Source organism: Electrona antarctica, assembly GCF_951216825.1.
Source record: "Electrona antarctica genome assembly, chromosome: 2".
Lineage (NCBI taxonomy): Eukaryota > Metazoa > Chordata > Actinopteri > Myctophiformes > Myctophidae > Electrona > Electrona antarctica.
In genome coordinates, this window is record NC_136807.1 from 7,926,564 (window position 1) to 7,952,541 (window position 25,978).

Below are 25,978 nucleotides of genomic sequence, written 5' to 3' on the forward strand. Positions count from 1 at the left end.
AGTCTTTCTGAGGAAGACATACATTTATAGAGTCTCAGTCACAGTCAATAAGCTTCATGGCTCATGCTCCAACTTGTAAGGGTCTTAGTTGGCATGAGAAAGGACGGTACACTACACTATAAACGTATCGTATAGTAACTGACATAAATAAATATTACTCACTGTTAATAATATTTATTATATGTAAGGACAGTTGGTCTTTGCGGGAGTTTTTGGAACAAAATGGAGGTTATTATCTCACACGCCTCTAAGCCTGCTTCTTTTTGCAGTGAACACATTCCCTTTCTCTTCCCATCAGCTCTACTCTGAAGTCGTCGCTAAGGTTCAGTGAGGAAACAAAATCTGTGCCAGGTTTGGCCCCTTCGATCACTACCACATATAGGCTACTATAAGGGCCGATTCATACTCCTATTTTACCGCTGTAGTGCCGAAATGATTTCGGCTCGTCAGAAATTTTCAGTAGCACCGAAGAGCCGACTTTAGGACGGTACCCGCCCCCCCCGAACCTCAAATGACGTCACATTGTAGGCTCTACAGAGCCGAACCGACTTTTATTCGGCTCTAAAATAGGAGTATGAATCGGCCCTTAGAATACCCCACCAGCTTGGTGCGCCAAAAGTAAGACCCCCACCTTCGTGGTGCTCCTCACTACAGTACATACACCTCCCTGGTACTCCTACAAAGAGAAATACTATAGTAGTCACCATACATTGTTTAGAAAGAAAGGCTTGCTGAAATTATATATTGCACAGACCGCACGGTAGTCAAAACGTTCAAATGCCTTGCATGGACGTCTTTTAAAAACTTGGAGATCCAAACAGCAGGAAACTGATGGAATCCTAATGTAACTGTTGTAAGCTGGGTCTCAGACAACATAACGGCTACAGTTCCAAAACTTGGCAGATAGATCTCACCAACTACCAATATTGTCCAAGGGTGGCAATACAGTCTAAACATTAACTTTACATTTTGGCCTGTAACTCTCTATCTGTCTCACAAACTAATTCAGTTTTTCTATTGGATTTGTTTTGAGTCTATGCAAATCTAATCTCCTTGCGCAGCCCGCCTGGGTATCGAATCCAACTCAAGGCCATTTGCTGCAGTCAGTCCCCTACCTCTCTCTTTCTAGGTTTCCTCAGAAACAGCCCCAAAAAAGAACCCCCTTTTTATTTTTTACAATATTAAATTGACCAATAGGGAGTGTCTATTTTCCATCACCTGTCTGTCCAGTCATAGTAAAACTACATTACAGATTAGATATTTGACACTGGGTAAAAAAATGGTTACAAAAATTGTAGGATAGATAAGACATGGCTCGAGTCATAACTCTGTAGAGCTAATATAATGAACTAACACAAGCAACACATCAGCTCTCAGCTGTAGCCAAATCTCCAGCACTTTGCGCTTGCATTCAGAACCTGCTGTTGCACAACTTTTGGAAAGAAACTAATCAGTCGGCTCTACAGTATATATGTGCACTTTTTGGGCTTTTTATGCATTTATTGATAGTGAACAGTAAACAGACAGGAAAGGAGGAGAGAGATGGGGACTGACACGCGTCAAAGGCCGTCGGTCTCGGGAGTCCAAATATATTGCTGCTGCCATTTTCAAATGTAAACAGGGCTGCTGCCTGCTAATAACATGTGTGCATGTTTCAGGTAGACTCTTACTGTGTGTCAGCATCAGCATTGTCTGCTGTACCAACAAGGTACTGTAGTGTACCAGCATTAGCTATGAAATAATGTAGTTATTGAAGGTAAAACTGATTCATATTTTCTTAATATTTTACTATCGTCAGGCACACAAACTTTCTCTAGGATTGGCTTTTTTTCCTTCTAGTTGATGACTCATCTTTCCCTCAACCATACCCCAGCAGTGGCAGGCCCTTTTTCTGTCTCCTCCCTCCAAACCCAGCCCTCATAAAGCCCCCCCAACAGCTGTGCTCTGTGATGTGCCTTGTACTCTGTGCCGTCTTGCAGGAGTTCCATCAAAGCAAGCTCATTTACACATGCTACTGAGGTAAGGACACTGACACTAGTTGGAGCATAACTTGTTTTCTTATTAAAGTCAGATGCAGACACAATATATGGCATAATATATATTTTTTTATTTAATATAGTTTGTAACAATCTTTTATGAAAGGCTGAAACTATTGAAAGGGCTGTCTGTGAGGATGTGAGAAGCTTACAGCACTCTGTATTTTCAGGCGGGTGATCATGGACAGTGTATTAGTATTACAGCACTGTGTATTTTCAGGCGGGTGATCATGGACAGTGGCACAGCGTTTGGAGTATGCGTAGTTACACTGCTTGTTGGTGTGTTGACTACAGGTGAGGATATTATTCATCAGCCGTTCCTTGTATTGTATCTGAGTAAATGTATTTTTTCCCTGTTCAGTCTGCATGTTGCACATCCCTTAGTACATTTACTTAAGTACTGTACTTGCGGAGCCACCCCGCCTCACGTGGTTAATTGATTTATCACAGTCCTTTATGGCCTGAGGCAACGAGGCGCTCCCCTCGCCTCGTGAGAAACGGGATGCTGCCACAGCAGTACAATTTTGAGGTATTTGTACGGTACTTTACTTAAGTATTTCCAATTTCCAATAGGCTACTTTTACTTGTACTGGCAAATATTGTACTTTTACTCCACTACAATTATTTGAAAACTTTAGTTACTAGTTACTTTGTATATTTTGATTATTATTATTATTACAAAACATTAACCACTTCAGCCCTATTTACATTTAAACAATTTGAAAATAGCCGATCTACAAGCTCACAATGTGTCGTGATGCGACATGAGCTTGTAGATCTGCTATTTTCAGAAGATTTTTATACATTTTAAAACTTGTGAAATGAGACATTCTGCATAATGAGTACTTTTTAAGTACATTTTGATTTGACTTTTGTACTTTTACTGCGAGTAAATTTTGAATTCCGAGCTTTCACTTGTATTCTACAGTGACCACGGTGCAGGGACGGATTAACCCCCATAGGGCCCCCATAGCGCGCGTGCACGCGACATTTTCGTGTTTTTCCGTGTTTTTATCTTTTTAACCTAAATTTAACAAAATCAACAGCCAATGAAGGGCCCCAGGAGCCCTATTCAGGGCGTCAAACCTAGTACCTCACGGACCAATTTCCCAGAAGGGCCCCTGAGAGCCAAGGGCCCCTGGGCCACGGCCCCACTGGCCCAATGGCTAATTTGTCCCTGCCACGGTGTGTAGGACAGGGTTTTGTCTGTACGTCTGTCTCCTCAAATATACTGTAAACCAGGGGTTCTCAACCTTTTTGGCCGGGGACCCCCGAAAATGCTTTGGCAACGTCTCGGGACCCCCACCCCGCCCCCTCCCGACCCCCAATATAAATTGACTGCTACAATAACCTTAAACCATTTTGGGCGGGAACCCCTTTTGGTGTTTTAAGCATTTTATAATATAGCTATTTAAAAATAGCAGATCTACAAGCTCGTAGCGCGCCACCGAGTGGCGCGCTACGAGCTTGTAGGTCTGCTATTTTTGAAAAATCGTGATTTCTTTTTTTTTTTTTTTTTGAAAATAATTTGGGGACCCCCTAAAATAATTTGGCGACCCCCCGAGGGGTCGCGACCCACGGGTTGAGAACCCCTGCTGTAAACCAATCAGAGTTCATGCAACATCCATGACATCACCAAACGGCAGCAATGGCGGGTTAAGTGAAAGTCATGAAGAGTGTGACAGTTGAAAGATGTGCATTGTTTTGTCTTTTCTAGAGCATCTTTTTGTTACACCAACATTGTTAGTGTGAACAACTTTAGTTTTTTTCAACCAAGGTTCATGTTTTAGGTGTTACTTTTTTTTCATTTGCTGCTTTCTTTCGTTTTAGGGATTTTAGCTCTTTTTGACAGGGGGGCGGGGGCATTCGAGCATGGGGCTAAATATGTATTTTTGTACAACATTTTATGGTGATTAATTTTTTTATTATTTACTATAGTCCTAATAAACCCCAGGAAATGACATCTGGCCACGGAAGATCACAGGATCTACTGAATGTAAAGGAGGCCTACTGGGGGAAGGCTTATACTGTGTGTATAGGCTCAATATGTCAGTTTGTCACATTCAATAGATCTTGTGATCTTTTGTGGCCAGATGTAATTTATTGGGGTCTAGTAGGACTATAGTAAATAAAATAAAATGAAATCGCCATGACATTTTGTGAAAAAATACATATTTAGCCCCATGCTCGAATGCCCCCGCCCCCTGTCAAAAAGAGCTAAAATCCCTAAAACGAAAGAAAGCAGCAAATGAAAGAAATGTAACACTCACCTTTTAGTTTCTCTAATAACAACCTAAAACATGAACATTGGTTGAAAAAAACTAAAGTTGTCCTTTAAGTCTTGCTATTGGCATGCCTGCTTTGTTTTCAAGTGATTCTTTTAATTATTGCTTCCCAAAATTGCTTAGACTAATGTCTCAGCCAATCATAGCGAGATCAACTGGCTCAATTGGGCTTGGCGCCCAACTTGTTTGGGACACGGATTGAACACTATCATCTGTATTGTAGTTGGGATAAACTTTGCAGTTACCTCTCTCCATCGGGAGAGGGAGACAATGACCATATAACATATGGATTGCAGCTTTAATGGGATCCCACATTTCACTGGGATCAGACTAGAGCCACTTGCAATATTTCAATAATACTAATAACAAAATAAAAATCCAATGGCACTGGCCACAAATACAGTGATTATAGCCAAACATGATTCACTGGTTGCAGAGCTTTTCAACAAATTTGTAGAAACATTATCACATGAACCTTAGCGTCCCTATTCTGCAAAAATAGCAAATCTAAAAGCTCACAACGTGTTGTAAGCGTGAATCTACTATTTTTGGCGAAGATATTTGGTGTAAAGGGAAAAAAACGAGGGGACCAACTGAAGTGGTTGCTGTTGTTTGCAATATAAATTTGTTTTTAGCTGTCCAATTATAAAGGTGTTGAAATACTTCATCTGCATCTGTTTTAATAATCTAGAATAGATTACAGACACATTTGTGTATTATTATTAATATATATAAGTGTTATATAAGTGGTAAAAAAAAACATTTTCAATACATGAAAATATTTGTATCTTCTCCTACAAGCCAGTTAAACTTGCTCTGAATGTAGGCCTATAGATACAAAGTAGGAATATACCGTATTGTTCCCTGCTGCATTATCAACTTTGTTTTTTCAAAAGTGCACATTGTTGCAAATATTGGTTATTATTGGTTTGAGTGTCCTGTTTCTTATTTAGCGAGAACAAACTTCCCGCATGGGCTTCCTAGTGGCTCAGGGCCTGTTTCATTTGAAATGGATGAAACATAGCTAAATTCACCTATATGATTGATGCACTCAGCCATTTACTTTACTATTACTTTACTATTGATAGGTATAGATTAGACAGGAGACCACATCATCAGATTTTTTTGATTGATTGATTGAAAAATGTATTAACAGTTTGCAGAATTACAGTACATTTCAAGCACAAACTCAATACAAAGGCTGTTAACTGTGAGTGGACGACCCAATTAAGCATTACACTTGTTTCCAATAGGGTCCACAATGTTCAATTCATCAAAAACATTTAGAGACGTACAAATAGACACTTCTAGACAAAGGACAGAACAGGAATTCATCATAGTTGCATTGTATGTCTTATTTTAAGGGCTAAAGTTTGGCCCACACCTTGAATACTACCTATGATCTCCCATCCTTACATTCATGACTTCATTTTATATCTGCATGCTGTCAACAATTCTTTGCTCCAGTTAGCAACAATAATGGCTTTTGGCATGTTGACACTATATGTGGATACAATGGAAAACCAACTCTAGGCCAGCCCTATATGTGGCCTGCAATAGCTCTTTTCTTTAGCCAATTGAAGCATCTTTTCCCCGATCCGTCTGACATAACCCTTCCTAGGGGGTTCTGTATGAAAGTACTCCAACATCCCAGCATGCTCTGGCTGCCCTGCACGGAGGGGGGTGCTCTCAAAGCATTTACGCGCTTCGACATCTGACTCTTCCCCCGTTGGCAACGGCATGAAGGGCCCACTGGAGTCCCGTCAAAGCGCGATGGGGGGGCATCGTCTAACTGTGGCAGCATCCCGTTTCTCACGAGGCGAGGGGAGCGCCTCGTTGCCTCAGGCCATAAAGGACTGTGATAAATCAATTAACCACGTGGGGCGGGGTGGCTCCGCATGTGGAGGCCGTGAACTGACAGGCATCTCCGCAGCTCCTAGGTCTTGCCATCTTCTCTAAAGGAGGCTGACAGAGTGTCATCATTTTTGTTATGGAGGAAGGAGGGCACCGCTGCATAAGTCGTGCCCCCCCCTGGCACCTCCGCTGTCAACCCCTCCTCCCAACAACCCTGGCAGGGCATGTTAGGTCCTGGCCGGACACGCTGTTGAATGCCATTGGTCACAGTTCAGGGGCTAAAACGAAAACAACTTTGAATGTCACGGATAAGTGTGTGACTTTACCGGACGGATACTGGGAGGGTTGGGGTAGAATGGTAGAGGAGGGGGGCTGTAGAGAAAACCAAATACTATCATTGTACTATACTGGCTTTTTTGGGGGGTGGGGGGGGGGGTGTTTACTCTTTTGAGGTTCAAGCATCCACTGTCTAGAGACACACTTGGGCTCATGAAAGGAAACCGCTAATTAACTGAAACGCAAGAAAGAAGTGGCTTACAGTAAAGCCTGATTTATACTGTGTTGTGTGCCAGCGTTGGACACCGAACACTCACAAGCACATAGAAAAGCTCACAAGCACATAGAAAAGCTCACAAGCACATCCAAAAGCTCACAACGCACCCGACTGCAATGCATTTTTAGCCTGCATGTAGATCTGCTATTTTCTGTGCCACGACACACAACTATAACTATGGCATTTGTTCAGACAGAAGCTTGACCTGCAGTTTGACAGCAGTGAGAATCTAACAAAGTGTTTCTCTTTGCATTGCAGATGCCAGGGACTTAACCGTCACCACAGTAATGGTATTCTCTCTCACATTGTACAAAGCAAAACATTTCAAGGGGATTGTGTCAATTTTGAAATGGCTGCCTGCAAGCTTAAATAAACAAGGGTGTAATGAGGTGTTTTTGGTTTTATTGATTGGTGCCTCATAGCAAGATCCATACACCATGTCGAGCGGGACTGAACTGGAAGGCTACTGCATTGACCTGCTCTTCGAGCTCTCCAAGACCATGGACTTCACGTACACCGTCCGCCAGGTGAAGGACGGCCGCTATGGCGCGATGGACGCCAGCGGCAACTGGAATGGGATGATCGGCGAGGTCATACGAGGGGTGAGTTCATGGGGGATGATCGGCGAGGTCATACGAGGGGTGAGTTCATGGGGGATGATCGGCGAGGTCATACGAGGGGTGAGTTCATGGGGGATGATCGGCGAGGTCATACGAGGGGTGAGTTCATGGCGGTGCATTTGTTGGCTTCCAGCTGTATCATCTCGTCAGTGTTGTATGTGATACAGAGTGTACTATGAGCAGCGGGTGCTATTTATACAGCAGTTACCATTTTAAAATACAAACACTACAAACATGATAGGCCTAAGTGCTTATTTTGTTAATATTTTGTTTAGAATAACCTCAATTATTATTATCTTCGCCAGGCTGAAGGCATGGCCAAGACTATGATTTCGCCCCGTCCGTCTGTTCATGTGTGCGTCTGTCTGTAAGCAGTGAATCTCTGGCACCGATCAACGTGAAACTGTGCACTGCACACACACTCCCTGAGGCCAGAGCAGAACCTCTGCCCCACAGCGTTCCTGTGTAATACTACCTGGCCAGGCTACCTGTGCTGAGGCCAGAGCAGAACCTCTGCCCCACACCGTTCCTGTGTAATACTACCTGGCCAGGCTACCGAGCAGAACCTCTGCCCCACACCGTTCCTGTGTAATACTACCTGGCCAGGCTACCGAGCAGAACCTCTGCCCCACACCGTTCCTGTGTAGCCAGGCTACCTGTGCTTCCAGGAGCACAATTTTCTAGTTTTCTATGTATATAATCTGTTGTCCTACTGTACTGTAGTGTTTCATGCCGCAGTACAATGCTTGAATTTCCTGCTTTACAAAATATTCATGTTACTTAGAACACACAACCTCCCTCCCCCACTCTAACCCTCTCTTGTTGATCGAGCTCTGGTCTGATGTCAAACACAACAGCAACCGACTATAGCACTGGCGATCTGCGTTGATGTCGGGCTTGAGCATGTCCATATTAAGGAACAATCCGTACGCCTGCCAAAGGCACATGCTTTGTGGCCTGGAGTGAACATCTAGTAGCACTGATCAGTGCACTAGATTCAACCTACACAACAAAAGAAACATCTGCACTCTCAAATACAAATGTAATGTCTTTAATGTTCCGCAGCAGCAGTAAATTAGGGATGCATTTCAGTTTTGTTGTGTTGTGTACGCTGTGTAACTTTGCAAGGTGTTCACTTGTGCAGTGGTCACGTTTCCCCTTATTTTCTAACCATGTATATGATGATTTCTTTTTTTGAGCGGCGCTAGCCCCTCCTATGTCCAGCTTTGTGTGTGCGTGTGTACCCAATAGTGATGATTTGATTAGCTGAGCCACGGAATTGAGCATAAAAAGTGAGGACAGAAAATTGAGGATGCCGGTGTGATGATGATGATAATCGAGCGCCCCTCACTTCATACGGGTGTGATTTTCTTTTGTGTATATTTGTTCGTCTTTAAATCTTCTGATAATTTTGGTTTTATCCTCTTAGCAGATTTTGTATTGACCTGTACTTTCCTTGAACTGTCCCCATTCTACAACCTGTTTTCCAATCAATCAATCAATCAATCAATCAATCAATCAGTGTGTTCAATCAATCAGTATGTGACTGTTGTTATGCCACCACAGGAGGCTGACCTGGCCGTGGCGCCGCTGACCCTCACGGCAGCGCGAGAGCGCGTGGTGGACATGACCACTCCGTTCATGCAGACGGGCCTCGGCTTCATCCTGCACAAGAACATGGCGGCCGAGGAGAGCCGTTTCAGCTTCCTGTCACCCTTCTCCGGCGAGATGTGGGTGGGCGTCCTCATCTCGTTCCTGCTCACCGGCCTCTGCATCTACGCGGTGGCCAGGTGAGGGCCCTGTGTGTCTGTGTGTGTGTGTGTGTGTGGCTAATTTCGTAAACCACTGGATCACAATCTGATCAGGCTGAAACCATGTCCAGATTTGGAGTCATACGTCATAGACAATCGACATCGACATCATAGAAGACTCAGATCACATGCTGGCCATATTGTAATCCACATTGGAGCCACACCGCACTCCCATGTGGATCCCGACCGAGATCAACATTACATTTTTATTTTATATTTCCTGTGTTACTAGGGGAATAAACCCACATAGTGGCTGGCCGAAGCACCATAATGGTTTCACTGTCTTGTTTTTGTGATTCTTGTCCACCCAATTTAGTCGTTGCCAATTCCCCCTGTGCGCTGTAGGTCCTGTCACTGTCACCCCCAACGGTTGGCATGCCTGTCAAAGCATATTATTCATATTCATTCACAGGGAGTTGCTCAATAACGGCTCCATAGAATTTCATGGAATTCGACACACATGATCCAGGTCCCCCGACTGTATATGAGAATACATTGGAAGGTTACGCAACAGTCATTCTTCCATAGATGTCCACTGGCTTCATACTATTATGTAACTTTGTTTCCCTCAAGTGCACCAAACTTGCTACATATTTCTCTATAATCCATACACTTCATGACACTTGCAAATGTTCTAACTCGTAAAAAATCGGAACAAATCTTGTTGACTATTTGGTGTCTCCCTTAGTTTAGAAGTAAAATGCTTGTTGATCTACAAGCTCATAGCGCGCCACCGAGTGGCGCGCTACGAGCTTGTAGGTCTGCTATTTTTGAAAAATCGAAGAACGACTGACATAGAAACATAGCTTTTTCAGAAAACTGTCAGGATGTAGAAGACATTTTTAGAATCTGATCTCAGGTCAAAATGGGTTAAATTTCTTAACAATGTGTGTTCACATCTCTTCCAGGATCAGTCCGTGTGAGTGGGCCGGTCCCGAGCTGGAACAGCACAACTTTACTCTGCTGCACAGCTTCTGGTACATCACTGGAGCTCTCACCCTGCAAGGTGACACAGCACCTCGTACACGTTCACACTTTAAAGATTATTTATTCAATCTATTAGAACAGAATGCAATAGACAGTGTTGGCAAGTTAGTTACTCTGGAAGTGTCAAAAGTCTTCACTTAAAAATTAGAAAACTTGTTAAGCTACTTGGTATCAAAACACATTAGTTACGTTACTAATTTACTAATTACGTTCATTACCAGTATCCACCCTTCTAAAAAAGTGATCTACAATGCAAACCGTTGAGTCCTTTGTAAAACTGAATCCAATTTATTGGAACAAAAATGTAACCTCACAGGAGTCAACAAATCTGCAGTGCACTACCTACCAACCCTGAAAACAGACCCTTGAACAATTCATGACACAAGGACAATAGCACTCCCTCCCTGTACAGTCCTGGAGGAAAGCATAGGATTGCTGTTGTTATCACCATCACCAAGGTTTTATTCATCTCAGTCTCAACTACTTGTCCTGTACACTGACTGCATACTGTATCTTTGGCTTCCCACTAGGCACTGGTCCTCACCCTAAGGCCCTGTCTGGGCGCATAGTCAGCGCCATCTGGTGGGTGTTTGCAGTACTACTGCTGGCCTGCTACTTCTCCAACTTCAATGCCATGCTGCACTCGAAAACCAACAAGCAGGTCCCCATCCAGAGCTTTGAGGACCTCGCCAGCCAGGATGTCATAGAGTATGGGACGTTTGATAGCGGCTCCTCAAAGGCTTTCTTCAAGGTACAGCTCATTGCTATTGTCACAGTCCATGTTCACTGTTCAACAATGGTTGCTTCTAATGCCTGAAGTATTGAAGAGTGACTAGTTGTCTTAGGGCTTGGTTGCTTAATTGAAAAGCTAAAATAGCTAAAATATCTTTGTCTGTGACACACTGTGAGCTTGTAGAATACATTTTGAATAATTTAGATAAAAAGAAACTGGACACCAGGGTTAATGCTGTTAATTGTTAATAATAATGTTAATAATAATGCTGATTATTATTATTATTATTATTATTACTACTACTACTCCATGGATAAAGCACCCCAAAATACACAAACAATGGTCTACTGATACTTACTGCGGTTGCCTGGCATATTTATTATTTACATGTGTTGAGTATCTGTCCCCCTGCAAACTTTCAACACATTCCACTGAAAACTATGGAAGCCCATTTCCAATCCTTCAATCCAAAAAAGGGAGTTTAAGGTTGGAATGATGAGGAAAACAACTCTCAATTCAAAACTTTCTACTTTTATCCAGTAGCAGAAATGGACTCCATAGAGCTTTGTTGATTGGAAATAACTTTACCGACTTCATTACTTTTACTGAGTCGCAGAAATGGACTTCTGTAGAACTTTGTCGATTGGAAATAACTGAACTAGCTTCAGTGAACTATTGTTTGTATTAACCGAATAATGAAACCACTGTTGCAGTCAGCATTCTGGCGCGATCAATACTTTGCAAGGACCGTCCTATATGGTGGCTCTGTGTACATCTCAAACTTCACTCCATTCCAGAACTCCCTCGACCCCCTCTACCGTCGTATCTATGAGAAAATGGAGCGCAAGAAGACGTATGTGCCCAACATGGAGGAGGGTATTCGCCGTGCTGAGGAGGGTAACTTTGCCTTCATTGGAGAGTCTGTCTTCCTGGACCAGGCCGTGGCGCGCCACTGCTCACTGACCCGCTCCCAGGAGGTCATCGCTATGAGAGGCTACACTATTGCAGCTAAGCTGGGTGAGGGAGTGCTATATATGGGCCTCTACGGGTGCATGTGTTGGGTCTGTACTAACAGTCCGATAGGCATTAGTCCGACACCCTATACCCCAAACCCTAACCTAACCCAAACCTCACAGGGAAGCCACGGGTGAGTTTTAACAGGTAACGCATGTCGGGAGCCACAGGTGCAATCGGCCACCGGCAACTAATGTCGGGAGCCACGGGTCGAGTCTTAACCAGCCACGTTGGACTAATGCCTGTCGACATTTTATGGTCTGTACAAAATGTAGATTCAAACCCCTTCCCCCCATGCCACCACCATCAGCACCACCCCAACACACTTCTCGCCAGAGGCTCCAGAAACTCCATTTCATAAATAACTTTTTTGAAAAAAAGGTGTTCGCCTCTAATGACATGGCAAGGTTTAACGTGATTACTGAATGTATGATTGCAGAAAGAAAATAAGTGTCTATAAGTGTCGATCGAAAATCAGATTAATCTGCAATAAACACCCAGAATTGTAAGGCTAAATGTTAACGCTAGGGGTGGCGTTTGCCATCCCCTCGAACCCCAAATGACGCCCCGCTATACTAACTCCCTCCCATCTTCTTCCATCAGGCTCTCCGCTGGTAAAGAATCTGACGCTGGCCGTCCTCCAGTTGTCTGAATCGGGCAGGCTGACGTACCTGAGGAACAAGTGGTGGTCCGACAGCTGTGCGGGGGCCAACGATGCCCAGTCCTCCGAGGCCCTGGAGCCTCACGGCATGCAGGGCCTGTTCCTGCTGCTGGGCCTGGGCTTGGGCCTGGGACTGCTGCTGGCCCTGCTCGAGCTGCTGGCCAAGGTCCGCAGCCGCGCCAAGGACAGCAAGGTACACAAAGGGCAGTGGTGGAAACAGTATACTCAACTGTTTTAATAATACTGCAATACAAAAATACTCGGTTACACGTATTGTAATTCAAAATGTACATGAGTAAAAGTACACAAAAGTATTATGGCATCAAAATGTATTTAAAGTAGGCCTACTAAAAGTAAAAGTACTTATTGTGCAGAATGGCTCATTTCAAGTTTTCAAATGGCTACAATAGCAGCTTGTAGATGAAATGTATATAATGCTGAAGTGATTAGTGTATGTTTAGTAATAATAATCAAAATCTATATGAATAACTAGTAACTAAAGTTTTCAAATAAATGTAGTGGAGTAAAAGTACAATATTTGGATCTGAGATGTAGTGGAGTAGAAGTCAAATAATTGGAAACACTCAAGTAAAGTACAAATACCTAAGTTTTTTACTTAAGTACAGTACTTAAGTAAATGTACTTTCCACCACTGGTAAAAGGGACTCTGCACAGGGTGCTGCTTGGTCTGTGGTGGACAAAGTACTGCAACCCCAGAACTTAAAGTAAATGAATATACAATACTCCTGGTCCAATGTTATTATTCCACTAGAAATGAAGGTTGTTCTGTCAAATGTGTACTTATTGTGCTGGAGTACTTTCTTTTATACTTAAGTAGGCCTATTCAAAAGTAGAAACCTTTAGTTTTTAATATCAATGCATTGCTGTATTGAAGATAATCAAAATGCACGATTCCCCCTATTGATTGTAGTGCAACAAAAACACATTTATCTTTGAAATTTATAGTGGTGTGAAGGTCAAAGTATCCAAAAACACTCAAGTACATGCAGATACTCAAAAGATATACTGTAGTACAGTAGTACTCATGTACAAATGTCTTAGTTATTGTCTAGGCCGGGCCTGACTCACACCTTTACAACAGACTGATGTATAGCTGATGCATGAGATGTACTGTATAGCTGATGCAAGCTCACAATGCATTTCCAATGGGAGTCACATGGTTTGACACAACATTTGTGTTGTATGAGTGGGTAGGGGGGCAGTCGAAACACAGCCGAAAGCCATACAACAAAAATGTTGTGTCAAACCATGTGACTCCCATTGGAAATGAATTGCGAGCTTGCATCAGTAAACAAGTCCCATACATCTAGCATGCATCAATGTTGTATGCTAGATGCGAAAGTGTGAGTCGCCCCTACCACCGTGCTTGATGCGTTCAGATTGGGATTACATTTTCTTCTTTTCCGTCACTGTGTTTGCAGAAATCGTGCTGCTCAACGTTGACGACAGAGCTAGGCCGACGGTTTGGGGGCAGTGGGGAGACAGCGGACCAAGAGACCTCAGACAAAACAAGCAAAGCTTAACAGGTTTACATTCCACCAAGTGTCAGAGAGGGCAAATACACTGTGACTGTACTGTATGTGTGAAAACTCCAATGACTGCGAGTAGAAAGTACAACTCATTATGTTTCATTAGCAGTAAGAACCAGTATGTGCGTTCAACAGCTTTCTTTTTCATGATTGTTACAAAGTGTATAAGACACTATTTGTGGTTAGTGTCCAGGAACAGTAGTAGGAGCAGCAGGGACAGATTCACCCCCACAAGGGCCCCTGGGCTGGTAATATTTGCAGGGCCCCCATAGCGCACACGCAAAATGTTTGTGTTTTTCCGTGTTTTTATCATCTTTTTAACCTAAATTTAACAAAATCAACAGCCAATGGAGGACCCCGAGAGCCCTTTTCAGGGCGTCAAACCTAGTACCTCACGGTCCAATTTCCCCGAAGGGCCCCTGAGAGCCAAGGGCCCCTGGGCCACGGCCCCACTGGCCCAATGGCTAATTTGTCCCTGAGGAGCAGTAATAATAATATAATAATATATCATATTTAATAAATAATAAACAGTGGTGGCATTGCAATGTCTGTACTACATAGTACAAGACCAACTTGGAACGTAAAGCACAATGATTATACTAATCCTACTCTGAATGAATTTTGTACTAAATGTTTATTTTTGTTTTAATACCATTGTTTGACTGTAAGCACATTTTCTCCCAAATAAATTCCTAGATATCCCAAATTCTCTCTCGTCTCAAAGTATTTATCATATTTCTTCTTTGCATTGCAATTAAAAGGGTTGTGTGTATTTAACCACTTAAACACTATTACTTTGTTGTAGGTATAATAGCAAAAATGGCTGATCTACAAGTCTCAAAAATGCATGATGAAAATAAAGAACATTTATTATTTAATATCAAGCTTTGCTGGGGAGGAGCCAGCCAGCTAAACAAAACAAGCAATGAGAGGCAGAATGTCTCTGCATGAAACTGAGATGGTATTTTGTTGTGAAGGCATCGACCGTGGTGGGCCAGGCGTCAGTGGGGGGGAATCGGACTATCACCACAAAATGTGGTATGCCTAGCTGTTGTGCTTTCATATAATTATCACTACGGCAGATGGCAGCCATTTAGAATTTCCCGGATTTCAGGATTTTCCCTTCAGATTATTCATTTCAATGAACTAGACTGGTGCCCGGCTGTAGAGCACGATGGAAGTTGGAGATCCATGCCCCACCCGGCTATGCAATACCCGTTGTACCCGTGTCAGAGTGCCCGTTCCACCCATCTGTCTGTGTCCCTTTTATGACCATATATGGAGATTTCGGTAACCCTTCATTTTACGGTACGGTAATTACCAGGTAACTACCAGGTAATTACCTGGTAATAATAGGTAAGTACCTGGTATTACCTGGTAACAACCAGGTAGTAGTTATAAGTATTTACCCATTAATTACCTGGTAATTACATGGTAACTTCCAGATACATTACTCAGTAATTACTCAGTAATTACCAAGTATTACCCAGTATGTATAACTATTTACTGTATAATCTCCTGGTAATTATATGGAATTTACCATGGTAAATGACACACTGGTTGCCAGGTAATTACCAAGTATGTTCCTGACAATTACCAGGTATTTATACGTTTTTAGTATGTAATTACCAGCTAACTACCCGGTATTTACTCTGCAACCAGGCATGATACCCTGGTTGCAGGTACTATAGGTATGTAGGTACTATAGGTATACCAAGTATTTTCAACAACTACCAGGTATTTACTCTGCTACCAGGCAAGTTACCCAGTAGGTACTAGGTCATTACCAAGTATTTTCCTGACAACTACCAGGTAATAACATGGTAACTGTATTCACTGTGTTTACATGGGTACTACCCATGAAACACGTGGGTAGTAGCCTACCAGGAAATGACCAGTTGTTACTAGGTCATTTCCTGACAACTACCATGTAATTACCTGATAGGTAACCAGTAAGGAAGGAGGAACTGTACTGTAAAAGGAAGCGTGCTCTATTTCCATGATATTACCATGTACCTACCTGGCAATTGTAGATTATACTCCTCTCCATTACCCATCAGGGTGTATTTTGAACTTTGAACTTTGAATTTTGAACTGGCAATAACTGTTAATTACCAGGTATTTACTGTGAAAATTAACAGGTAAAACCAAGCAAGTTACCGTGTAAGAAAGGTGGAATTGTACTGTGAAAGGAAGCGTGGTTTGTTACAGTGAAAGTACAGGGTAATATTATGGAAACAAACCACGCTTCCTTTCACAGTACAGTTCCACCTTTCTTACACGGTAACTTGCAAGGTTTTACCTGTTAATTTACACAGTAAATACCTGGTAATTAACAGTTATTGCCATGGGTAGTACCCATGTAAACGTATTCTTTGTATTTTGAACTTTGAACTTTGAACTTTGAATTTTGAACTGGCAATAACTGTTAATTACCAAGTATTTACTGTGTAAATTAACAGGTAAAACCAAGCAAGTTAACGTGTAAGAAAGGTGGAACTGTACTGTGAAAGGAAGCGTGGTTTGTTTCCATAATATTACCCTGTACTTTCACTGTAACAAACCACGCTTCCTTTCACAGTACAATTCCACCTTTCTTACACGGTAACTTGCAAGGTTTTACCTGTTCATTTACACAGTAAATACCTGGTAATTAACAGTTATTGCCAGTTAAAAATTCAAAGTTCAAAGTTCAAAATTCAAAATACACCCTGATGGGTAATGGGGAAGATTATAATCTACAATTACCAGGTAGGTACATGGTAATATCATGGCAATAGAGCACACTTCCTTTCACAGTACAGTTCCTCCTTTCTTACTGGATACCTATCAGGTAATTACATGGTAGTTGTCAGGAAATTACCTAGTAACAACTGGTAATTTCCTGGTAGGCTACCCATGCGCCCATGTAAACACAGTGATTACAGTTACCATGTAATTACCTGGTAGTTGTCAGGAAAATTACCAGTTGTTACTAGGTAATTTCCTGACAACTACCATGTAATTACCTGATACGTATCCAGTAAGAAAGGAGGAACTGTACTGTGAAAGGAAGTGTGCTCTATTGCCATGATATTACCATGTACCTACCTGGTAATTGTAGATTATAATCCTCCCCATTACCCATGAGGGTGTATTTAGAATTTTGAACTTTGAACTTTGAATTTTGAACTGGCAATAACTGTTAATTACCAGGTATTTACTGTGTAAATTAACAGGTAAAACCTTGCAAGTTACCGTGTAAGAAAGGTGGAACTGTACTGTGAAAGGAAGCGTAGTTTGTTACAGTGAAAGTACAGGGTAATATTATGGAAACAAACCACGCTTCCTTTCACAGTACAGTTCCACCTTTCTTACACGTTAACTTGCTTGGTTTTACCTGTTAATTTACACAGTAAATACTTGGTAATTAACAGTTATTGCCAGTTCAAAATTCAAAGTTCAAAGTTCAAAGTTAAAAATACAAAAAATACGTTTACATGGGTACTACCCATGGCAATAACTGTTAATTACCAGGTATTTACTGTGTAAATTAACAGGTAAAACCTTGCAAGTTACCGTGTAAGAAAGGTGGAACTGTACTGTGAAAGGAAGCGTGGTTTGTTTCCATAATATTACCCTGTACTTTCACTGTAACAAACCACGCTTCCTTTCACAGTACAATTACACCTTTCTTACACGGTAACTTGCTTGGTTTTACCTGTTAATTTACACAGTAAATACCTGGTAATTAACAGTTATTGCCAGTTCAAAATTCAAAGTTCAAAGTTCAAAATACACCCTGATGGGTAATGGGGAGGATTATAATCTACAATTGCCAGGTAGGTACATGGTAATATCATGGAAATAGAGCACGCTTCCTTTTACAGTACAGTTCCTCCTCCCTTACTGGATACCTATCAGGTGGTAGTTGGTAGTTGTCAGGAAATTACCTAGTACAACTGGTAATTTCCTGGTAGGCTACTACCCACGTGTTTCATGGGTAGTACCCATGTAAACACAGTGAATACAGTTACCATGTTATTACCTGGTAGTTGTCAGGAAAATACTTGGTAATGACCTAGTACCTACTGGGTAACTTGCCTGGTAGCAGAGTAAATACCTGGTAGTTGTTGAAAATACTTGGTATACCTATAGTACCTACATACCTATAGTACCTGCAACCAGGGTATCGTGCCTGGTTGCAGAGTAAATACCGGGTAGTTAGCTGGTAATTACATACTAAAAACGTATAAATACCTGGTAATTGTCAGGAACATACTTGGTAATTACCTGGCAACCAGTGTGTCATTTACCATGGTAAGTTCCATATAATTACCAGGAGATTATACAGTAAATAGTTATACATACTGGGTAATACTTGGTAATTACATAGTAATTACTGAGTAATGTATCTGGAAGTTACCATGTAATTACCAGGTAATTAATGGGCAAATACTTATAACTACTACCTGGTTGTTACCAGGTAATACCAGGTACTTACCTATTATTACCAGGTAATTACCTGGTAGTTACCTGGTAATTACCGTACCGTAAAATGAAGGGTTACCGAGATTTCTGTATCTGTCTGTCTGTGCCCCTTTATTCCTATATATGTCCTATATAATATATAGAACTATATGTCTATATCTGTGTAAGGCATGCCCAAATATGGAGCGTTGTGATGTCAGAACAGGGCAGCTCCATATATGGACCCTGGGGCAGGGGCCGTCCAGAGCCCGGGCAGAGGCCTTTTGTGGTGGTTCTGGACAACCGTGGGTCCGACCGACTCGACACTGCATGGGCACTGTGGGGGTGTGGAACGCGTGTGTCGAATTTGAAGTAGATGGGGCTAACGGTTCTCAAGTTACATGCATTACAGACAGACAGACAGACAGACAGACAGACAGACAGACAGACAGACAGACAGACAGACAGAGACATATTGCATTTATAGATATAAAAGATGGAAGATGGTACATTTGCATTTATAGATAGATATATATTATGTTAAAGAGGATAGCCTACCTTTAGTTTAGGGTATACGAGTCAATTCTTGTTGCAATTTGTGTGAAGTCAAGTTGAATACTGGACTAAAAGGGCATGTTCTATGCAAGGTATAACAAAAACACAACTCGATCAATATATTTTAGGTGATTACACTAATGGAAATACAGTATGAATAATATACAACAGTAGGATGTTTGTGATGGTGATGATGATTGATGGTTATATGAATTATTTTTCTATGGATAGTAATTTTCAAATAGTTACCGGTATATGCTTTTTCTTTCATTCTTATAAACTTTATTTCAGAAAAACACAGATAAAAAACAGACAATAACAACAGATAGCCTGCTGTGCCAGACTCTTTAATTATTATGCCACCTGCAGTTTTTTCATTTCATGTTGAAATATTAGCCTGTTTATTTATGTTTGTTTGTGTTATTTATTGATTTAAGTCCACTTGTCAGAATTCTCACTATTGTGCCACCCAAGGGCAAACTTGCTACTATAGTTTGGTATTCTTAAAAAGTACTATATATTATATATACTCGGACATTTTCTTTGCGCGCAGTTTACTGCGGCTCTTGCTCTCGGTGCAATGTAGTCCGATCCATGAAATCCAGTGCCATGAATTCCGTATAGCCACAGTCTGTCGTTCACGCTCAGTCGCTCTCAAAAGTAAACTGATGCTCGACTGCTTCGTAGCCGCCAATTTTAAAAGGATCTAAAGCTGAAGCGTGATCACTTGTCTTTAATAACAATTAATAACTTTACACAAACAACCAGTCCAGAAGCCAATGGGAAATGCTACTTCCTTACCATTTAGGAACCTACCAGCAGAAATCTGGAAGTCGGTTTAGCGTCACCTTCATCCAACCTAAAAATCAGCTGAAACCAACTTCACCTCCACGCCGTCCACGGTCAACGGGTCAAGACATGTGGAAGACAGTCAGCACAGAACACCGCGGCTCCACAGCAGCACCGTGGCGGTTCAACACTAGCCACACAGCCCATCTCCATGGGGTAGGAATTACATGTTATTATTTATTGATAGCGGTCAGCTATGATTATGAATTCACAATTGTTGTAAGGTGGTTCGTTCAGTCCGAACACATGGGCCATTTGTGTTTTACAGCTAATGTAGCCTAAAGCAGGCAAGCCGTTTTGTTCCGAAATGTTTTCTCGGATAATGGTCCTTAATCTCAAGATACTGTTTTTAGGCAACATTTTGCTGAATCCTAGCCCTGGCTAGCTGAATCCTATAGTGTATATTTTTTCCTTTGGTGAGTGAAATAAACAAAGAAACAAACAATACACCTGCCAAATCTAGCCCGGTTGACCACTCCCCCTTGAAGCGTATGCGTAAATCGGTGTTGTGTTGAGTGTGTGACGTCAGACGCGCTCTGTCCGTAATGTGACGTCCTGCGCAAATCGGCGTTGCCATGGCAACACGTTTTGTTTATAGTGTGTCAGTGTGACGTCAGACCAGCTGGCCTACAGTATTTAAACTCAAGTGATGAAGACATTTACACAGTTCAACATTTACACAATGAGAGAGAAATGGGAGCAGAAATGTTTAGCTGGTCGTTGCAACTGAAGAGAGGACCAAGTAGATGTGGTCATGCTGCTGTGGCAGTTGGGCGCAAGGTGTACTGCTTTGGAGGCGACTATTTCACGGAGACCCGCATGGGTCAGATTGAGGTGCGGGTCTTCTGCACAGTGCGCCTGATATGGATGACGTTGCCCCCAGTGACGGCTACAAGAGAAGAAAGTCCCCCCTCAGTGCGCTGGTGCCACACGGCCATGCGGATAGACAATATCATCTACATCTGGGGGGGCATTACTAAGACGTCAAGGTACTCCAACGTGCTTTATGCATTTGATGTCAACACCTATAGGTGGTTCAAGCCCAAGACTACGGGGACCGTTCCAGAGGCAAGGATCGACCACTCAGCCTGTGTCTTGGGGAAGGCCATGTATATCTTTGGAGGATTTAACAAGCGGACTGGACGTACCAATGACATCCACAAGTTGGACACCACCACGATGGTCTGGTCTTTAATTGACGCCGGAGGAACACCGCCACCTGTCTCAGAACATCGCTTTGCCAGCATCTCCACACCCGTTTCAGAATATCACTCTGCCACCATCATCGGGACAAAAATGTTTGTATTTGGCGGCAACGGCGACCAGGTCAGCGACCAGCGCAACATCTGTGTGTTTGACACGGAGACCAACCTCTGGCTGAGCACGCCTTCTGCACGTTTTCTTCGAGAAGAAGAAAGCGAGGGTCGTTCTGTCTTCGCCTACGACGGAGATCATTCAGCTTTCGCCTACAATGGAGAGCTGTACATATTTGGTGGCCGCAGCTTTCTCCGGGATCATCAGACCTTCAATGTTCTGTGGAAGTTCAATCCAGCGACCCTCGACTGGAAGAAGGTTGAGCCCAAGGGGGAAGGCCCGTGCATGATGTCTAGGATGTGCTGTTGTGTCGTGCGAGATCGTGTCATCTTCTTTGGAGGATACACGCTCCATGACGTCCACAACCTGTACATGTTAGACCTAGAAAAGAAAAGGGAAAATTGATGAGCCCGCTGACCAGAAAGAAAGAAAAAACAGCGAGTCCACTAAAAAAAGGAAAATTGATGAACCCGCTGAAAAAAGAGAAAAAACAGCGAGTCCACTAAAAAAAAGGAAATTGATTTACCCGCTGAAAAAAAGAGAAAAAACAGCGAGTCCACTAAAAAAAGGAAAGGGAAAATCGATGAGCTTGCTGACAAAAAAAGAGAAAACAGCGAGTCCACTAAAACAAAGAAAATCACACCCGTGTGAAGTGAGTGGTGCAACTCCGTGTGGGGGTCCCGGGGGTCCCCGGAAGTTGTAGACCCACAGGACCACGGCCAGGATGCCGGCCCGGTTCCGGCGAGCCGCCCCACGTCCGAAACGGTAGAGAAATGAGAGTTACCATGTGGGGGTCTCCGGGTGTCCCCGGGGGGGGGGGGGGGGTCCCCCCCACAGGGATCTAAACATTTTGAGGGCATACAATAATAATAATAGCCTACATGCAATAGATATACAGTATGTACAGACAGACAAGATGGACACTGTTCTACTAACAGTATAGCCTAATTTAATTACATTTTCAATTAAATCTTATATAGTAGCCTACCAAAATCACAAAGTTGTCTCAAGGCACTACAATGAGCAAGCATTTGGCATTGCTGACAGTGGTGAGGGGATAGAAGGGATAGAGAGTGGAGCTCGATGACCCATGGAAAGCCCTCCAACAACCAATTGTTAAGCCTGTCTGCGCTCAAACAAAAAGGAACGTTTTGCCTAAACGTAGAGCATGTCTGCCTCTCAGACCAAAACTAGGAGACTGTTCCACAGTTGAGTAGTCTTAAAGTGTCTGCATGCCATTCTTCTCGTATGGACTACTGTATATTATTGGAATTAGAAATAGTAAACCTTCAGTACATACATAGTGGTGGGTGTGTACACTGGCCTTCTTCCAGCAGGCTGAGCTGACCATTAGGTCATTTCAAATAGTATTTTGTATTTTATAGGGATCCCAGTGAGTGATGTAAATAGGTTTTCAATGTAATGAGTCCCGGGATGCAGGGATGGTCTTTTACATCAGTCCCAGGGACATTTTATGAGTCCCACTAAGACTTCAACCACGTTAGGAGTCATATTTTGCCATTTTGACAAATGGCAGCATTTACCTCCCATTTCATTTTATATGGTTATAATGTTGTGGTTATATTCATGTAGAAAACAGAAGAAGAAATGATTATTATAACTAAAGCTAGCAAAATAAACTAGAATAAAAAACAGTACAGTAGTGCATCCCGTGGATGCAGAGGTCGTTGTTGTATTGCTTCCCTTAACCCTTAGACAGATTACTACTGGAAAACACGTGGAGTTTTGCATTAGTCTTTTCTGCCCTGTACGTGATTTTCCGTAGTTCTCTTTTTTTATTAATACCAATATATTAATTCGGTCCGCACCTCTGTATATAGTATTGAGCATAAATATCAACTACATTTCCCAGAATTCCCGTGTCACGTGACACACGTGTATGCTTTCCTATTGGAAACTGACGCCCAGCCCCCAGTGAACAGGGGGGTTGGTTGACTCCTCCGAGGTGGGCACTGGAGGAAGAGTTTTTCAGCCAGGTTTGCAGTCGCCGCAAAAAAAACAATCTGAAAAATGATCCATCCGTGTCCAGTGGCATTCTCCAGTCCCAGACCGTTGGCCGGGCTGCAACATCCACCCTCGCGGATTACACGTGTGCAATGTTTTTTCTTCTCCCCACCGGAGTTACCACCAAGGCTGATGCCTTCGCTAAAAGGTAATTTTATTGTATTCGAAAATGCCCTAATATGACATGTCTAGTAAGACGATCCCTATATTTGGCCCGAGCCGACCTAGTGCTGATATCAGATAGATGTGGTAGAACCATATATGGATAGATCTAACTGGTTTAGTCATCGTGACATGCATAGTCGGAGAATATATAACAAGGGTCGGTACTATAGGTGATCGACGTAGCTAACAAAAACATCTGATCAAATGAATGTATTGTACTGTGTCTTTGTGGGCCGAATCGTGGCATCGTGGCATACAAATAGATGTTTGTATAATTAGTATCACGATAAAATAATATGGCGACGTTAGAATGACACCACCAATGAGTGATCGCGTGTAATGTAGCTGCCCAGCGTATATCCAGCACCATCACGTCACCACATTCCACTGGCTGTTGGCTAGTAGTAGTTGCTAACAAACACTGCACAAATGGTACTGGCTATTGGCCGGGCCACAAGCCCGGGCAATAGCCAGTACCAATGTTGCTGGATGATTGCGACGCAATGGTGCTGGATATACCCTGGGCAGCTAGCTACATTACCACCGATCACTCATTGGTGTTTCATTCTAACGTTGCCATATTATTTTATCGTGATACTACTTATACAAGCATCTATTTGTATTTGTCATGCCACGACTCGGCCCACAAAGACACTGCACAATAAAATCATTGATCGCCAGCAGCCGGGTAAAACGCCATGTAATAGTAGCGTGCACTGACTACAGCTAAAATGTTTATTTCTTTTTATATATTTAGAACTGGCATCAGATGAGGAGGAGGAGGAGGAGGATGAAGAGTCAAGACTGCGATGGCGTTCTCCGACACTGAACCGGATTCATTCATTCATTCATTTCAGGGGGGGGCAGTTTTTGGGTGTTTTTTTTATTTAGCCTACTCACACATAACCTGACTCCGCCAGATGGGGCAGCAGAGAGTACACTGGGTTCCCCCCTCCTGCTCCCATCTGGGAACTCTCAGGCAGACTTGATGCCCGGCCACAAAACGGCCTGGCCAATCAGCAGCAGCTAGAAGCGAAGTTGCTCACAAAACGGCCTGGCCAATCAGCAGCAGCTAGTAGAAGCTAGAAGCTGCTGCTAGAAGTTGCTAGAAGTTGCTAGAAGCTGCTGCTGATTGGCCAGGCCGTTTTGTATTGAGAATTGAGTTTATATGATGTTCCAATTTCAGAGCTATGGGGACTTTTAGCTGGATAGGTCAGATTGATCATGACTGACCATGCTATTTATAGATGGCAAAATATCTACAGTGGTACATGTGAGAAACTTTTTATTTTATTTTAATTGAACTAGACAACTCACCCTTTAAAATGAGATATTGCATGGCTATGTATGCCCAGCAGAAAAAAAGTTATTTAGAAAATAAAACTTCAACCGGGCATAACTTTTTTTGGTTGTCCTAGAAACAGAAACAGTGTAAATGCAGGCTCTTTTAAATGGCTTCCAACACAAGAACTAAACATTTTATCAACTCAGTTCATTTTTTTCCTGGAAGCAGACAAGTCAAGCTTTCTCTGAAGGTCTTTCGTTGTCACACATTCACAACAGAGAATTTTCAATAAATCATTCAAAAACGCCATTCTGGCCATAGAGAAGTCTACCTACTATATAGAAATCCTTGAAACGCTCAAAGAGTTAACTATTAACTATATATACTACTATTTTAATCTCTGGGAGCCGTAGTACAGAGAAGCCAATTAAGGGGTGAGATATCTATAATCTCTTCTAGTTTCCCTCAGTGTACATGTGCATCTCTGCATTCTGCACCAGCTGCAGAGTCTGCAGATATTTATTAGCAGTGGTGGAAGAAGTACTCACGTTTTTTACGTAAACGTGTCAATACTACAATGTAGGAATACTCTGTTACAACTTACAAGTAGGCCTAAAAGTATTCAAAATGTAGGCCTACTTAAAGTTTACAAAAGTAAAAGTATAGCCTACTCCTACGTAGAAGGTCTTCTACATTATTTATTGAAAATTGGAAATACCGGCCATACTCTAATAAAAGTACTTCAAAATTGTACTTAAGTACAGTAGGCTACTAGAGTAAATATAGGCTATATAGGTCCACGGATACTGTGTGTGTGTGTGTGTGTGTGTGTGTGTGTGTGTGTGTGTGTGTGTGTGTGTGTGTACAAACGAAGGAAAAGTTTTCTGAACGTTTCTGTAAACCTTTCATCGCTGAAAAGTCGCAGAAGTACACAGTGACGTCATCGTCCTAAGAGCGACGACTGCGACGTTGATTTGTTGGTTGTCATGGTTATATCGCGTTGTCAAGGACGCATTCCGAAGCAAATATGTCCGCTGTAGTAAAAAAACAATCAAGAAACGCTCGGGATTATTATGTTGGAGATGTCAAAGATCTGAAACGAAACGGTAACCAAAATGCTAACGTTTACTGCACCAACAGCAGAGTTAGTTCAAGCTCCCGGCAATTAAGTCATGTAGCCAGCAGCTGTTAGCACTTTTTAGCTTGTCAACACGTTCTTGTCCATCGACGCA

The 25,978-nt window shown here is 42.4% G+C and overlaps 1 protein-coding gene across 1 annotated transcript; it reads left to right on the forward strand.

The window, feature by feature from the left end:
* Nucleotides 1–1,970: 1,970 nt before the first annotated feature.
* Nucleotides 1,971–14,307, forward strand: LOC306939128 (putative glutamate receptor). The gene is made up of 10 exons (XM_079523628.1): nucleotides 1,971–2,019; nucleotides 2,257–2,330; nucleotides 6,987–7,018; nucleotides 7,151–7,330; nucleotides 8,915–9,138; nucleotides 10,068–10,165; nucleotides 10,677–10,897; nucleotides 11,677–11,896; nucleotides 12,497–12,747; nucleotides 13,997–14,307. Exons 1-10 carry the CDS (start codon nucleotides 2,009–2,011, stop codon nucleotides 14,096–14,098), a joined length of 1,413 nt encoding a protein of 470 aa, XP_079379754.1. The 5' UTR covers nucleotides 1,971–2,008; the 3' UTR covers nucleotides 14,099–14,307.
* The last annotated feature ends 11,671 nt before the right edge of the window (nucleotides 14,308–25,978 follow it).